General features: G+C 52.9%; 1 protein-coding gene across 1 annotated transcript in view; it reads left to right on the top strand.

Moving 5' to 3' along the window:
* Nucleotides 1-17459, top strand: part of MEGF9 (multiple EGF like domains 9) — a 54031-nt gene that overhangs the window by 16421 nt on the left and 20151 nt on the right. The window contains exon 2 of the mRNA XM_074608653.1: nt 12857-13058. Within this exon, the coding sequence (XP_074464754.1) occupies nt 12857-13058 (202 nt within the window). The remainder of the gene's footprint in view (nt 1-12856; nt 13059-17459) is intronic.

The following is a 17459-nucleotide window of genomic DNA, read 5'->3' as shown; positions in this document are numbered from 1 at the left end:
ACTTGGCCATTCCCTTTTCTTCTCAAAGCGACGGTGAGCACCCCCGTGGACCTGGGGCAGCGGTGGCCTGGGGATACGAGACCCACTTGCCTGCACCCGCGTAGCTCTTGGGGTGGGTAGTTCAGCGGATGCTCGGCACCGAGCTGGGTCCAGTGGTCTGGGAGGAGGAGGCTGGAGGTCCCAGCTGGTCCTGCCGAAGCTGAATGTGACACTGGGAGCACCAGGAGTTAATTGCGGTGACTCAGGAGAAGAGAAGCTACCGCAGGCGCTGTCAGCAGGGAAGGTCCAGAGGGGAAAAGGCTTTCCGAAGGCTGCACGCCTTGCAGCAGTGTATTTTGGTTGTAAGTAACTTAATTGTGTCAGACAAATGCGCAGGCAGGAGGCAGCCCCTGTAGCTGGGCAGATTAGTTCCTGGCAAACTGGACCAAGTCCCTGCGTTCCAGCCTGCGCCGCTTCCCCGGAGCCTGGGAGGGGGGAACAAGCAGCAACTACTGCAAAAAAGCTCTTGCATAAGGAGGGGGAGGCGAGCCCTGGGTTCATCAGTGGAGCAAAAGAATCCTGTGCACCTTTCTCATGGATTTTAGGGTCGAAGAAGATTTGCCCTTCTTGACTTGCAGTTTGTAACTGTCTTGGTGATGGAGTCAGGTCTCTGGTGATGCCTTCCTTAATTGCTATATATTTAAGGTGTCTGGTGGCTGTAATCTGCATTTGATTGGAATTCCCTGCAAGGAAGTTTTTATTTGTTAATTCAAGCAAGGAGAAATCACTTGTGTTGTTTAACTTCCCGGCAGGCAGCTCTCTCGCCAGTGGGATGCTGCCTTAATGCGTCTTGATATTCACCGGGGGATGGTCGGAGCTGATAACGTGAAGGGAAATAAGGTGATAAAGCCAGGCCAGGATGTGTGTGCCCGCCCATGGACTGGGCTCTTCACCCCTGCACTGGCTTCGTCTCTACACCACGGCTCCTGGGTGAGCCTTGACATGCCATAAAGGAGTAAAGATGGAGAACGCAGCCTTCAAATTTTCTGTATTGCTGCTCACATGGACAAAACTCATGTACTCAGTGGTGAGCCCCTGGCCCAGGTTGCCCAGAGAAGCTGTGGCTGCCCCATCCCTGGAGGGGTTCAAGGCCAGGTTGGACGGGGCTTGGAGCAACCTGGGCTGGTGGGAGGTGTCCCTGCCCAGGGCAGGGGTTGGAATGAGATGATCTTTAAGGTCCCTTCTAACCCAGACCATTCTATGATTCTGGGTCCTGTGTGGCCGCCTGCCTGAAGGTTTACCTTCGTTGATGGCTCTTGGCAGTAGGAAGGTCCTTTCCTCTACAGGAGTCATCTAGAGCAAGACCAGCTGTGATGGTTTAAGAAGTTACCACTGCCCGTTCTCCATCCTCTGCTGGAGGTCCTTGCTTCTGGGCAGGAGACCTGTTACGTGCTGTGGGATGAAGCTGGTGGCTGCACCCACCATCCTGGGTGGGGGACTGATGGGTGGGAACTTGTTAAGATGCTTTTAATAAGGCAGAGCCCTTGTGAGCCTCAGCTGAGGACACCTGGCTGTTTTTCACCGGTTTCTACCAATGTCAACAGCTGCTGCGTTGGTCATGAACTGATGCCAGAAGAGAGTGGCTCGAGGGTGAAGCTACAGACCCAACGTTGTCGTGGGGCTCTCAGAGGGGTCAGACGGCTCCTGCTGTTCCAGGGGTGAGCTCTGCTGGGCACGAGGGCTGCTGTGCCGTGCCGTGCCAGCCGCTGAGCTGAGCTTTCCGGCTTATCTGGCCGGGCATCCATCAGATGGTTTCGTGCAGAGTTATCTTTATGCTGGTGGAAGATGGGTGTTGCAGAACTAGGTTCCCTTTCCCCCCTACTGCCAGCCTGCTGGCTTTTGCTTTTGTGTTTTATATCCTGCTCTTTGCTTTTATATTTCTCTCCAGTTAGCTGTTCAGCTGCTTTATTCCCCACGGCTCGCCTTCCAGCGGCATCAGTTGCAATGCTGGAGGAGCCACCCAGATGCCCCAGTTGTTGTTGTTATCCCTTTTTAGTGGATCGTTGTCCCTTTAGTGGACCATTCCGGCAGGTCGCCGACCAGCATCCATGGGTTGGGTCAACAAATCCCTGAGGAAGGGGACGGAGGGGGGTTCTCAACCTCCCCCCCAGCTGGTACGGCTGCCTGACCTCGGGAGCCCGGTGCTGTGCCGTGCCCTCACGTTCCCCCCCCGGGATGGCACGGCACATCTCGGGGCTGTGCGGAGGCAGCTCTTAAAAGGTTTGGACATTTGCTGCAGAGAAGTATCTTAAAAGATTCTGGCTTTTGGGAACTGAGGAAGGAATCAGGGGACGTTGCCAGGACCGGGATGAACCTCTTTCTGCACGGCCCTGAGCCTGGGCTGGCAGCACCTGCCCATTTTATCTCAGCGCGAGCACTGTGTGGGGCTTTAACTGATTTATACCAGTGTCCAGGGAAAGAAAAGAGTTTAATTCTTTTAATATGGAAAGCTGTAGGCTTAAAAAGGCCTTATTAGCCTTCTGTTTAAAGATCTAATGTCACGGTGGTGTCTCAGCTCGTGCATTGCTGCTCTGCTTGAAATGCAGACATACCTGGGGGGTTTCCCCCTTCTTTTGCTCCAGCCACGTCTGCGCCAAAAATTAAGGAGCCGAGGGATTTGTCCTTGACAGGGTGACAGCGGTGGGAAGCAAATCGCCCAAAGCGAGGGGTGGTCATTGCTGTCATCTCCAGACGGGTGGGTTTGGTGGCTTGGGAGATGCTCTCCTGGATGACCTTGGAGACCTGTGGCTTCCACGCTGAGCTGTGAGGGCAGAGCTTCCCATTGTATCCGATTAATAACCTAAATCCTGCCCTGCAGGGTCCGTCCTGGGGGATGTCTGCATTGCAGCTGGGTTTCTTCAATAGGAAAGCAGCAGCAGTGAAGGCAAAGGAACTTGGGTTTTCCCTTTTTCCCTGGAGCTGGGCTGGAGGAGCGGAACCCCGACCCTTCCCTCACCCCGGAGCCTCTCTGGGAAGGGTGGGAGCAGTAAAAGGGGGCTTCATCCCCCAACTCATCTCCTAACCCTGGTTTTCTTGCTGGTTGTTCACATAACACGACTTTATAGCCCAAATACAAATGGTTGAAAGGATGATTCTTGCTCAGGGTTTTGCTTCGTAGCGTCTTTAAAGCTGCTGTATAAATTAACACGCTCGTTCATTAGCGGCAATTCCCCAAAGTGCTGAGCAAAGTTTGTGATTTTAATTACTTTTTGCAGGGATCTGCACACACGGAGACTTCAACAGATGATTATAGTTCATATTATTCATGCGGCTTTTTTTAATCCCTTTCCCTGCTAGGACATGGTCGATAGATACTAAAATTGAAGTCTGCTAATAAATTCCCAGCCCCGTCCCGTGTGAGGGGTCTCGGATCTTCGAACTAAAGCGTTTTGCTGACAGAAGGATTAAATTTCCTGGGAGGTGCCGCAGAAGGTCCGTGGGTGAGGGGGGGTGAGCTGCCGGGGTGGCTGGGGGGCTGTTGGGGTGGTTTTTTGCCAAAGTTACATTTTGTCCCGTTTCTCTCTAGATCCTGGTCTGGGCTGGCTGCGGCACACGCCGGGCAGTAAAAAAAAAAACCCCAGAGATTTTCAAACAGAGACAGGGAATATTTACATGGTTGCAGACGTTTGTGGAAATATTAGCGGGACAATCTAACCAACTAAAGCAAAACGCCAACAAAACTATTTTCAAATTAATTATACGGCTTGGATCCATTTTTTTTAACTGTCGAGGTTTTAATCCTCAAGCATTTATTTGATCTGTCTGAAGTTGCTGTAGCTTCTTGTAGCGTAAACATTTTCGGGCTGAGTTTCTTCTTTGTACGTGGTCTGCTTAGTAGAGACCCAGAGGCTTTGTCTGCGTATGGAAATTTATCGGTATATAGGGGTAATTCTTTAGCTGCAGCTGGGTAATCCCTGCTGCGCAGCCTCCTGCGTTACAACCCGCTTCTTAATCACTGCTGGACCGCTCCTGCTTTTCCTGACATCTTCTTCTCCCATCGCCGGGAGCTCCTGGGGTGTTTTGCCCCGCTGGGGATCTCCTAGTGCGGGAGGAATCCCAGGTTAAGGAGAATCCATATTTTAATTTAATGTATTTTTTTTTTCCTTACATTTACAGGGTTTGATCCTTTAGTCTCCCCAGACAGCTTTGCACCTGCGAGTTTGACTCCTTTGGTGCACGTTTACTGGGGGCTGGTTTCGGAGCTGCTGGCGCAGGCTGCGAACTTGTTTAGCATCAAAAAGGACGGGAAAGCAGCAAAATTGCTCGGTGCTCGCGTTGAGCTTTCCGGAACTCCTCAGAAACCAAATAAATGCCTGTATGTCTGATTGCAGGTGCAGGAAAGGAACGAAAAACAGCTAATCCCAGGCATTTGTTTAAGACCCGAGAGCCTGGCAGTGGCTGGCTGAAGGAGCGGAGCGGTGGCTTTGTCACCGGGATCGGGGGGCTGTCACTAGGTGCCTCATCCCTTGGAGAAGGGATATCAAAGGCAGAGGGGGGATGGGGTCTGGGCTGAGCTGGAGTTTGGCTGAAATCCCAAGTCTGTCAGCGTCACACTGGTGAAAAGTGTTTGTGTGGCTGCTGGTGACCCCCGGAGTTGGGACCTTGGCTTTGGGCTTCTTTCCACGTGACAAGAGGGAGGTTTAATCTGATTTAATTTTCCTCGATAAATATGTGTAATCTTTTAACGGTACTACAAGTGATGTATAAGCATTGAGAAATGCTTGTCTTTTCCCCCTGTTGACCCATGCAATCCTTTTATGGAACAACACAAGTGACTCGTGTAAAGCCCTTAACAGCATTAATGGGAACGATGCCGTTCTCGCCAGCAGCACGCCCGGCTCCGCAGCGCCCTGAGCTTGATGGAGGCCGTAAGTGCCCTGAATCTGATGCATTCAGTGATGAAATGAATGCGAAATAACACAAGGCACTTCTTATATGTGTATAAAATTTTTTGGGGGTAGGCGGAGATCCTCTTCCTACCACTCTGTCTTTGTGTTGTAGCCTCAAGTGAGAGTAAATAACGTGTCTGAGCCCTTTAATGCACCTTTGTAATGCAAGAGTTGGCTATTATTTTGTGCTGAGTGCTGTCTAGATGCGAATGGAGCCTAGGAGTTGGCAGCACACCTCTCTTTAAGAAGTTACAGAGCATCAGCTTATCTCTGATGAGCTCTTAGCCCATGGCAGATGTTCCTCAGCTCCCTGCAGGAGAGCTCAACCAGCCTGGACCTTTTCATGCTGCGAGCCACGGGGTGAGGGCACGCTGCCTGCGATGGTTGAAGGCAGAAGCATCCGTACACTGCAATAACATCTCCGGTGGTCATGGCATCAGCTTGGTGGCACCCAGCTACCCAAGTGAGGAGTGATGGGAGTTGAATGCAAAAGCCAGTCAAGGGCAAAAGTGACCACATGGAGACGGTGGCATCAGAGATGTGGAAGGGAAGAGCTGGAGCTCAGTAGATTGTTTTACCAGGGCTGGGATCTTCTCTTTTAGCAGACGGCAGCTTGTGGTGGTGCTCACAGATGCTCTCGTTATCATAGACCCCGTCCTGACCTTCCTCCAGTCTGCTGGGGCGGGTTTAGCCCACTGGTGGATCATTCTGGGGGGATGAAATATCTGCTGGGGGTTAAGGGAAATCGCCTGTTGAGAGGTGAGGGGAAAGAGCGGCAGTGCAGCACAGCTGCGTCTTTGGCTGTAATAAGAAAGAATTCCCAGTGGGAACGGCCATGTCAAGCTGTTTAAGGGGGATTTGTGTGTTGGGGGGAGGACTGGAGCTGCAGCCATTCCCGAGCAGTGGGAACAGGGAGGAAATCAAACCGCCAGGCTGGGTCAGACCAAAGCTTCACCCATCCAAGGCTGGCCAGAAAAAGATGGCAAGAGGACAGGGCATAATCCTGACTTTTTGCAGCCAATGTTTCAGGCTCTTTCCCATCAGGATGCTTGCTCCAGATCCCTGTGTTTAACAGCTACCAGCGGACCTGTCCTCCGTGAGCTTATCCAGTCCTCCTTTGAAGCCGTAGGTACTTCTGGCTCCCAGAGCATCCCCTGACAATGAGTTCCACAATTTAATTACAAGGGGAAAGGAAATGGCCTCGGATAGATTTTTAAACCCGCTGCCTGATCCCTTTATTCCTGTGTTGTCAGGAATGGTGCCTGGAGAGGGATTGAGAAGGGGAAATGAGGGAAAAGGGAGAGAAGGCAGGGCTTGAATTTGGGAATAAAGTATGGGGAGGTGGGGAGGAGAACTGCTAAATTAGTACCAAAACGGAGCCTTTCCAGGGATGGGATGCTGATGTGTGCAGTGAATGCACAAGCTTTGGGCAGCACCTAAAAAAATAGAGTACCTCCAGGTTTTATATATATATACACACATACACACACACACACATATATATATAAAAATATATGTATGTGTGTATATATATAGGTATAATTATTATTATTTTCCCATCTCGTGGCCCAGAGAATAGAAAATGGCTGTCTCCCTGGAGATGTTTTTGAAGCAGGACAATAAATAGCATCCCTGGGACTTCACAGCTCGCTCTTTCAGCTGCGTGTTCTTCCAACAGAAAATGTGCATCTTGGATTTTCCACATCGGCTCCCAGTGAGTAGGTGACTTCCTTCAGGATTTGCACTGTTTCAGGATGTCCCCAGCAAATATGGTTTCATATAGACACCTTTGTGTGTTTCATAGTGATTTCTTCTTTCACGGTTTGTAAATATTTCACCTGTTTTTAAATTATTCATTCATTAAGTGGCTTGGATGGGAGAAGGAATCACGCTTAAAGTATGTGTGAAGACTTAAAGCACTGAAAGGATGTGAAAAAAATTATTCGGGAAATTATTTTTACGCTGGAACGAGCCCTGCTGAAGTACTGGGAGGGGATGGGAGATGAAGGGACATGGTGTCGCGATGGACCCCGCTCAGGCTGGGACGCTGCTGGGGAGTTTGCAGGGGAACGCTTGGCATGGGGTGGGATTTGGAGAATGGTCCCTGCCCGGGGGTGCTGGGGGGTGGCGATGGGCACTGCTGAGCTCGGGGAGCCGGTGGCCGCACCGAGGGGTCCCCAGGTCCTGCAGACCTGGCAGGTTCTTGGTTGTGTTGGTGCTGGTTACAGAAATAACAGAAATACAGAAATAACAATTAATAACGTATGATTTGTGTATGATAATTATTCAGTTCAGAGTCGCAGCTAACTGAAATCGCTTATTAAATCCCTGTCTCCCACGTGGCCACGTGTCCCTTGTCGTACCAAACCGTAAACCTTTGCTTGAACTCCACCTGCATCTAAGCAATGAAAAGTAAAGGTTAAAACGCTGCTCGTGTTTCGTTTTTTTGCTTGAAGGAGTAACATGTGGCAATGATATGCACTTTTATAGTGCCTCTATTCCGGGATCTCAAAACGTCATCGGGCTGTTAATTAATTAAAGCCTGACAAGGCCTGCACGAGCAAAGGTGGCAGTTTTTATCACTGATAGCCAAGTGCTTTGAGCTGCTGCAAGGGGCCTTGTGGGGAAGGAAGGGAAACCTGGATGTTTTAGAAATGGGAAGCAGAGGCAGAGACGAGCAGGGCTGGAAGGCGCTGGGGGGCGGGTGAAGACCCTGTGGATGGGGAAGCTGAGGCAGAGCAAGGGTGCGTGACTATAGAAGGTCAGGGAGAGTCGGGAGTTGGAGTTTGGACCAGTGCCTCATCCCTGAGAGGTCTTTGCCCTTGGCTCCCGTGGCTGATGGTGTTATCCCAACCTCAGCACAACACCTCCAGCCACGGCTGAGCATCCCGGCGTGGGGCAGCTCCGGGGTTCATCCACCCTTGATCATTCCTTTGCGTTCGCAAAAGCTCTCGGTCAGGTGTTTTTGAAGATTACCTTCAAAAGCAAAACACTTGCTTGAGAAAACTGAATAAAAGGCTCCAAAAAGCCAGGCTCTGGCCAGGAGCCAGCATGATGTTCCCTAATCTTCTTCTGTAGTGCTCGTCATCTTCGCTGTGTTCTTACAGTCCAAGGTAAAGGTTTGTTATCGCTTCCCATGCTGGCTGTGGACCATTCTCGCCTTCTCGAACCCGGCTGCCATTGGGACAACAAAGTGTCTTTTAAATTAAGCCTCGGGTTTTCATAGTCTGGTAGATCATCATGTCAAACCCTGACGCTGTGCTAGGCGATGGCTTTTAATGCCGCTGTCTGGTTCTTCTCCGCTGCCCAACCAAAGGGGCTTTAGGGCATTTTTGGGTTGCATCAGCCAGGCAGATGTGTGAGCTGGGGGGGATGTCTAGGAGTGGTAGGGGGGGGATCCATGTGTGATGCTGCTCCCCCAAAGCGGGCCACCGTCCCTCCCCAAAAACCCCTGGGGTGGTTTGGGGCAGGCAGGGCCCTCCATGACATGACCCTTTAGGGAGATGTCTTCTGTACCTGCCCCGTTGCGCCTTCTTGCGCACTCGGGGGTGATGCCGCAGCTTCCCGATGGCTCCCGTGGTGGACGGCTCAGCCCCGTGCCCCCGCCGGCGGCAGGACCAGCCTCCCCCCTCACTGCCCAGGCAGCTGCAGCCGCCGCTCCGTCAGCCTGCCAACAAAAAGCTGCTTTTTGCCTGTCTTATTTTGGATTATCGCAGCATTTCTTGCTCTCCCGGGGAACTGGTGTGTACAGAGCTGGTGGCATCTGCGCTGCCGTTGAGTTTGGCTGCCGAGGCTGAGCCGCCTCCAGGTTTTGACCCGGCTTTGTGCAGTTTTGATGGGCAAAGACCTGCAGGGGGACAAAAAAAAAAAAAAAAAGGCATTGGGAAGTTGCTGTGTGTGTTTTTGGAAAGTGTACGGCTTTCCTAAAGCGTCTCACCGCACAAAACAGCCCTGCTGTTGGAAGAAAAACCCGGTTGGTCATTGGTGCCATTGCCAAGATCAACCCGAAGCTTTTTCCAGCAAGGCTGTTCGTGTTTACTTCCCTCAGATAAGGTGGTGGGGCTGGCTGGACCCCATCTCACCTCCCGCTGCCGTCCAGCCCCTGTGGGGCTCATGTCAGTGGCAATGACGTTCCCAGTGAATTACTCTATGGTTTGGCGATGGCCGGACTCTTGTGGTGAACGCCTGAGGTCCCTCAATGAAGGGCAAAAGAAACACCAGACGCTTCCAATATATGCAGCCCCTCTTCTCAGAATTCTGGTTTTTCCTTTTTTGCTGTGGCTGATTTCTTGGAAGGTAACACACTGTCAATATTGGCTCTCCCCGCTCCTGTCAGTATGATATATTTGGGGACAGCCCTTCTCTTTCCCCTAGTGTAGGCACAGCCACAAAACCAAGTTTATCGATCAAGTTCACAAAACCTGCTACAGCACAGCCCTGTCTCGCTAAGGGCCTTTCAGGCTCTTGCGGTGCATGAGGCTATTTAATTTTCACAGCAATGTGCCCAGGTACCGGCTGTGCCCCTCTCTCCTTTTGGGCTGCGTTGGCGCCTGGTGAGCCGTGTCCATCAGTGCTGGGACGCTGGATAGAGAGGGTTGGAGCGGGACAACGCTTATGGATGGTCCCCAGCGGCGTGGAGGAATTCTTACCCATCACATGTGTGTCAGCAGGATGGCAGCATTTGAATAGGAATTTGACTTGTAGCACCCATCGCTTTCCAGCCAAAGGACTTCAAGAAAGACAAGGAACTGCTGGAGAGAGTCCAGCCACGAAGGTGATCAGGGGACTGGAGCATCTCTCTGCTGAGGAAAGGCTGAGAGACCAGGGGCTGTTAAGACTGGAAAAGAGAAGCCTGAGAGGGGATCTCATCAATGCTCATCAATAGCTAAAGGGTGGGTGTCAAGAGGATGGGGCCAGACTCTTTCAGTGGTGCCTGGTGACAGGAGAAGGGGCAATGGGCACAAACTGGAACATGGGAGATTCCATCTCAATGTGAGGAAAAACTTCTTTCCTGTGAGGGTGGCAGAGCCCTGGCACAGGCTGCCCAGAGAGGTGGGGGAGTCTCCGTCTCTGGAGACATTCCAAACCCGCCTGGACGCGTTCCTGTGCCACCTGCTCTGGGTGACCCTGCTCTGGCAGGGGATTGGAGGAGATGTTCTCCAGAGGTCCCTTCCCACCCCGACCATTCTGTGATCCAGCTCTCAGCGGTGCTGCTGGAGCACCGGGGTGGACTCGACGTGTGGCCGGTGGTGGCTCTGGCTGCGATGCTCCTGCAGCACAAGGGTGGGCTCTGCACAGAGCAGCTCATCGCCGCCGTGCTGGACCTGCTCTCTCAGCGCGTCCCATGGCCGTTAGAACTGATACAATGATTGTTTTCTTCTCTTAATCAGGTCCAGCAGGTCCAATGGCACTGTACGTAATGAGCTTTGGAAGGTAAATCTGTTTTGATGCGTGTTTGACAAACTCCGCAGTGCTTTTGCTTAACTAGTTTTCGTGGCTCCCGTTGGCTGGGAGAAGCCCAAGTGCCCAAATCGATAAGGTTCCGCTCAGATAATTGAGATGGGAATTTGGTTCGTTATGAGAAGTGGCTGCTGAAGTGGATAATTGCAGATCTTGAGGTGTTTGTCCTCTTTGCTAGTTCGGATGGAAGAAAATTTAGGTGCAATTTCACACATGTACAGGTATGAAATGACTTCTGTGGGGTTACTGTGCCTGTATTGATGGGGCAGCAAAGCTGAACGGCTCGTATTTCTTTGTGCTTTGGAAGAAAGCAGATGAAAAAAGTGCCGGGGGCTTTGACAGCGAGAGGCTGTTGAATGGAGGGGGGGATCCTGTGGCTTCGCACCGTCCCTTTCTGCGGAGAGGGGGATCCTTCCTCCCACTTGGCCTGGAGCGTTCCTTGAAAAGTCCGACTGTAATCGCGTTTTTATGTCTATTTAATGTGTTTGGTAAAGTGTGGGATAATCCGCCTTCCCGTTCTGCTCAGTCTGCTGGCGAGGGCTGCTCCCCAGGAAGGACGGACACTGGGGAGCCTTCCCAGTGCTGCTGTGATGGGGAGAGCTCGTGGCTTGTGCCTCCAAAGATGCTCTGAGGTCTTCAGTGTGGTACGAATTCAGCAGGTTGCTTACATATTCCTTCATTAACCTTTATTCAATCACTGGGTTTTAAGTGTGGTTCGATCCAGGCACCTGCTGAGGCCCCTCCCGGTGGCCTGGGGCACCAGCGTGCAATATAAATGGTAAAAAGAAATAATAGTGCTAACGCAGAGCGTTAGCGTTGGGTATTATTGACATGATTTGAGCTTTAAGTCAAGTTTTCTTGGGGTGGTGGCCTCTCTGCAAAGTGCCCTGAATACTGCCTTTTCTCGGGTGATAACAAATACCAGCAGTTGGGTAAAGCCCCTGATGCTTTATGCACTATTTCTGCAAATAATCCTTGTTTACAATTCACCCTTGGCAGAAAAAGACTTTAAATTATTAAGGCACTAAATATTTTGCAATGAAGGAAGGGAGATAAAGCTCTTGGCAGAAACAAATTGCCGGGGAGACGTTGTTCTCTGCGGTGCGTTTGGTACGTTAAAGTATTATGAGAAATAATGTGCAGGGGGGGATTGGGAATTCATTGTTTGATCAAAAGATTTCCTCTCTTAAAAAAGCAGCTGCTCGGTGCGGGCTTTCCGTAGCCCCTGTAAATAAGGGGTGTCCCCAAGGCATGTGTGTGGGTCCCCAGAGCTGTCCCCGCTCACCCTGGGGCTGAAGGTGGCCTGTTGGGGTTGAGGTGGTGAAGGGTGGTGGCCAGGAGGTCTCTGTCCTGCCCCAGCCCCACCACCCCGGCGTTTAAAGCCACGTTGATGTGCTCAATGCTCCCCTGAGGACAGATTTTCGGGGAGGTTGGGCTGCAGCAGTCGGGACCCCTGGCATCGGCCCAAAGCTCCTCCATTCCTCTCCTTCCCGCTCGGGTGGTTCTGTATCTGTTCTCCAGGAACAGGAGATGCTGGTTCATCGTGTAGGTGTGATGTGCGTGTCCTGTGTCGTTGGTAAATCGGGGGTGTGCCAGTGGTGCGAAATGGAGGATCTTATAATTAGTGATTTTGCCACCTGTTGCTTATGCTTATGCATGGCCTCAGCACAGCAAAGACATGGACCTGTTGGAGCGGGGCCAGAAGAGGCCACGGAGATGCTGGGAGGGCTGGAGCCCCTCTGCTGTGGGGACAGGCTGAGAGAGCTGGGGGAGTTCAGCCTGGAGAAGAGAAGGCTCTGGGGAGACCTTAGAGCCCCTTCCAGTATCTGGAAGCATATCCCCAGCAGCTCTACAGGAAAGCTGGGGAGGGACTTTTTACAAGGACAAGTAGCGATAGGACGAGGGGTGATGGCTTCAAACTGGAAGAGGGGAGATTTAGATTGGATATTGGGAAGAAGTTCTTCACTCTGAGAGTGGTGAGCCCCTGGCCCAGGTTGCCCAGAGAAGCTGTGGCTGCCCCATCCCTGGAGGGGTTCAAGGCCAGGTTGGACGGGGCTTGGAGCAACCTGGTCTGGTGGGAGGTGTCCCTGCCCAGGGCAGGGGTGGGACTGGATGATCCTTAATGTCTCTTCCAGCCCAAACGATTCTATGATTCTATGGTTATATAGAGCTACATATATATATAGAGATATAGATATACATTTAAGTAGTTTTACCCATAATAGCTCTGTTTTGGAAAGAGATTTGAAACATGAACCATGGGAGTTTAAACCCCAGTGTGCTCCTAACATTGTATTTTATCTTCTCAACATTTTCAAGCAACCATCATCCTTACGGCGACGTTGTGTCCAACCCGGGGCAGGCCAAAGGGCGGGCAGCCCTGCCGACAGGGACGCTGGCCCCGCTCGGGCTCTTCCTCGGCGCCGTGTCCCCAGCAGAAAGCTTTCAGCTTCTCTTTCCCTTTGCAGGAGACCTCTGCAACTGCAGCGCCGTGGGGAGCATCGGCGCGGCCGAATGCGATGGCGTGACGGGGCAGTGCCTGTGCCGGGAAGGCTACGCCGGGCTGCGGTGCGAGAGCTGCGCCAAGGGCTTCTACCCGGAGCGGAGCAGCCAGGGGTGCCGTCCCTGCGGCTGCAGCCCCCCCGGCTCCCGCAGCCCCCACTGCGATGAGTAAGTAAGGCGGCGTTTCGCTGAGTCCTCCCGTGCGCGGCATTGGGATTTTTGGGGATATTTCGGGATTCGGGATGCAGATGGGGCAAGAACGGATCTTGTCATCTGGTGATAGTGTTTTAAAAAAAAAAAAAAAAGAAAAAAGGAAAGAAAAAGCAGGAAGGAAGAAGCTGGCCTTATAAAAATTCATGAAGCGTATTCTTCCTCTCTTTCGAGATCTGGATTATAAAAATATCCGTAGCTGTGGCAAAAGCCCTGGCAGCCCACAAGGGAGTTAACTTGCATTTCTGCGTTTATGGAAGCAGAACCTCTCCTCTAATGCCCTCTGCATCCATTAGAGCCCGTCGGCCGGGACCGCCTTCCCGCTAGAGCTTGGGAGGGGAGCGGAGGAGCTTTGGAGAGGTGTGTTTTCCAAAGGGATGTTCGTTACACCAGGGACATGCCAAGCTTTGTGCCCTGCCCTTGCCCAGCATCCCGAAGGAAGCGTCGGCCCGGCCGCGGTGTCGGCTCCTGCCTTGCCTGGCACGAAACCCTGCTCCTCCTCTGCCTCGCTGGGTCAGGAGAGTCGCCGTAGCTGATGCTTTGAGCCCTTGTATAACGAATGTGTTCCTCTTCGCTTCACCTCACCCACCATCACATTTTGCCTTTTAAAAGCCAGCACACAATTGTTTTTTCCCCAACTTCCCCTGCTCTGTCCGTCATCAGAGATGTGTTGCTGAACAGAGCGCGTCACTTTATTCCTACAAAGAACGGTCTGAGCAGCAGCCCGACCCTCTGGGGCTCGTGCTCGTGGGGCGGCGAGTGTCAAGGTCTCTCCTTGGAGGAGACCTCCCCCAGCAAACCAACCCCCCTGTGGCGACTTCCAGCCTTCCCGGGCTCCCTTCTCCCGCTGCCACCACAACGTTGGCACTGAAGGCGTTCCCAGAGCCCCCGACCCTTCTACTGTGTCCAGTTCTGGGCTCCCCGGTTCCAGAAGGCCAGGGAACAGCTGGAGAGGGGACAGCAAAGGGCTACCAAGGTGAGGAGGGGACTGGAACACCTCTCTTATGAAGAAAGGCTGAGGGATTTGGGTCTCTTCAGCCTGGAAAAAAGATGACTGAGGGGGGACCTTATCAACACTTACAAATACTGAAAGGGTGGGTGTCAGGAGGATGGGGCCAGGCTCTTTTCAGTGGTGCCCAGCGACAGGACAAGGGGTAACGGGCACAAGCTGGAACATAGGAAGTTCCACCTCAACATGAGGAGGCACTTCTTTGCTGTGAGGGTGGCAGAGCCCTGGCACAGGCTGCCCAGAGAGGTGGTGGAGTCTCCGTCTCTGGAGACATTCCAAACCCGCCTGGACGCGTTCCTGTGCCACCTGCTCTGGGTGACCCTGCTCTGGCAGGGGGTTGGAGGAGATGATCTCCAGAGGTCCCTTCCAACCCCTGCCAGTCTGGGATTCTCCGGGCGGGTGCGATGGGTTCCTGCTCCTGCTGCCTGGCGCCAGCACCAGCTGTGTTGTGTTTTAGGGTTTGGTCCAGGCTTGGGGTGTGGGGAACACCTGCGCTTCCCTGCCCAGGCTGGGGCTGAGGCAGAACCCAAACGTTCTGCAGGGACATGCTGTTTGTCATTATTTTATACATTATTTTTCCTTCCAAACACCCAAACCCTCTGCTGAAGTCCTTTCCTTTTTTTTTGTTCCAATGCTTGTTTTTCTGCTTGCGTAAGCTGTGAAAAATCAGAACTTTAGTCAACTGGAGCATTGCTTTTGAGTGACCTTCTTACTAAAAGAGGTGATTTTTGGGGGTGGAGAGTGTAGAGTTTTTCACTTGTGTTTTTTTAGTGGTTGTTTAGGTATGGGAAGATGTGCCTGGAAGCACCAGGGTTTGCCACAGCGTAGAAAAATCTGAGTTTGGTCAGATCTACTGGGAAGGAAAACTGGGCAGAAAGGCAGATGGGGCGATGTTCGAGGGCTGGGAGAGGAGGGAGGCGTACTGGAGCGACTGGGTTAACTGGGAGGGAGCCCCGACTGTGAGTCACCGGGCAGCGGGCAAAGCGCAGCCGTGGGTGACGTCTCCCGACGTCTCGCTGCATGGAGCGAGCCAAGGAACGCCCGGGGAGCTGCAGGTGAGATGCTCCCAGTCATGAGGGAGAACGAGATGGAGCTCACGCGCGTCGTGAGCCGTCCCACCCCACCCCACCCAGACGTGCACGGACCCAGAAATGGCAGACAACCTCCCTGGCTTCTCCTCTTCATCACCATTTTACAGCCTTGTGGGAGATGCGGATCCTCAGGCATTTAGAGGAGGCAGCATAGGGCAAAATTGGGAGGAAGACTTGGGGGAGGAGGACCGATGTGAACAGAGAGCCCTCTGTATTTCTCCTCCCTGCTCAGTGGGGTTTGCTGCAGCTGGAGATGACCTCTGGGCATTTAAAAAGAGGAAAATTAGGTCAGTTGTCTGTGTTGTAGGGCTGGGGGCAGCAGTATGGCTGCGAGATGGGCAGCCTCCTGCGTGGCGATGTGTACGGGAAAGTGAAGGGGGATGCAAAATCCGGCGGGGCAAACGCCCCCGTGGTTAAAGCGTTAAAGTGGGGCGGCTGCAGGTGGCAGAAGGACGGGGCTGGACACATCTCTTGTTTGTCTGCGGCCGGGGTGGATGGTGGAGGTACCGGGGGCGGATGCTGGAGGTCCCTGGGCTGTGGGTACCCGGGTGCGTCGCTGTGACGGGATCTGTCCCGATGGGTGGGACAGCCCCTTCGGCATTGCAAGGAGATGTGCCTGTGAATCCAGGAATGAGCTTTTTGGCTCTTGTGGGTGCAACGTTAGGTCTGGAGCTCTGTGTCTGGTGTCTACCTGCCGCCTTGTCCCGGGAGGGGTGGTACGTGTCTCTCCAGCCCTGCGGCCGATCAGTCCCTGCTCGGGGTGAGACACCCAGGCGTTGCCCAACGCCAGCAACCGCCTTCTGTTCTGCTGACATTAAAAATACTGTAAGCTGATCTGTTTATGTATTTATTTATTTATTTTCCAAAGCGCCAGCGCAACTCCCAACTCGCACGAGTTAATTCCTGCGTGCTGGCTTAAGAAGGAAAAAAAAAAATAAAAATAGACGGCTGTTCAGATGGGTCTCTGAGTAAAACAGCGGCGTAATGCTGGACTTTGACCCTTTTTGAGGGCGGCTGATGGGAGAGGCAGACTGCCCGCAGGCTGAGCTCGGGGCACGCAAAACGTGCCTGAGAGGTTTCAATCAGCTCACCCAGGCTTTTGTAAAACCGCCTTCTCAAGCACCACCATACGATGATTATTAGTATTATTTCTAAGCGTGCTCGATGGCTGGCCAGATGGCACACCCAAGCACGCTGTTTATTAACTAGACCTCAAACGCAGACCATCAAATAAAAATAAAAAAAAAATCCCTTTCCCGAGGCAGGCAGTTGATTTTGGGAGTGAACATTGACCTGACATGCTGTCGCTATGAATGGCCTCCACGGCCGCTAATCAAAGGTCTGGTTTAGTGGTGTTTTAAATTTGATTATCTGGGGAGATCCACACAGGTCCCCCTCTGGGATGGCAGAGGGTTTCCGAGCTCTGCTTTGGGTGATCTTTTTCGGTTAGGTGACGAGCTGTGTGTAAGTGGAGCTGGAGCTTGCTGTGGGGCTGGATGCGATCCTGGGCTGCTTGGGAAGGGCTGGACACATCTCGGGGAGGGAGAGTGAGATGTCCCTGTTGCGGTAACGCCTAGAAACCCCAGATAAAACCACATTTCCCTGGGTTGGATGCTGTGCCGATGCTTGCTAAAGATAGCTGTGGCCTGGAAGTGTTCATAGTCCATAGAGGAAGGGTGGAGAAAGAAGCTGAAGTTCCAAGGGCCATGGTCACGGTCACGGGGTAGCGGAGAACGAGGACGGTGACTCATTAGGGTGCTCCCGCTGCAAAGCCCCGGGGACGGTGCCTGGGAGGGGGACGGTACCTGGTGGTGGCCTCAGCCCATGGTGATGTGACCCCAACCGGGAGCTGCCCCCGACCAGCTGCATCTCTCACCATCTTTTGGGCACCTGGCATCGAAAGCTGTATTGCCCATCTGTCTGTCCTCCTCCAAGGCAGCAAGAACCTGGTGGAGGACGCAAAGGTGAAGGAGATGCTGCTGGAGAAGATCACCACCCCCAGGGTGGCCAGCCTGCATCTCCCAGGCTTGCACCCCTGGGCATTTATTTGTCGTTTTTTTCCTTTATGTGAGCAGAGTCTTCTGCCTGGGCTCTCCTCTTCATTCCCTGGGCACGGAGCTGAGCCCGAGGCAGCAGAGGTGGCCTGGGGGGGACGGTGGTCTCCATCCCTCCCAGCCAGGGCAGCGGTGGCAGCGCTGGGGCTCCTCGCAGTGTTCCTGCAGCCCCCCGCACACCGCCGGCAGCCCCGGGAAGCGCAGG

This window comes from Larus michahellis, chromosome 15 (assembly GCF_964199755.1).
Source record: "Larus michahellis chromosome 15, bLarMic1.1, whole genome shotgun sequence".
NCBI lineage: Eukaryota > Metazoa > Chordata > Aves > Charadriiformes > Laridae > Larus > Larus michahellis.
This window is presented reverse-complemented; position numbering and strand designations above follow the sequence as displayed.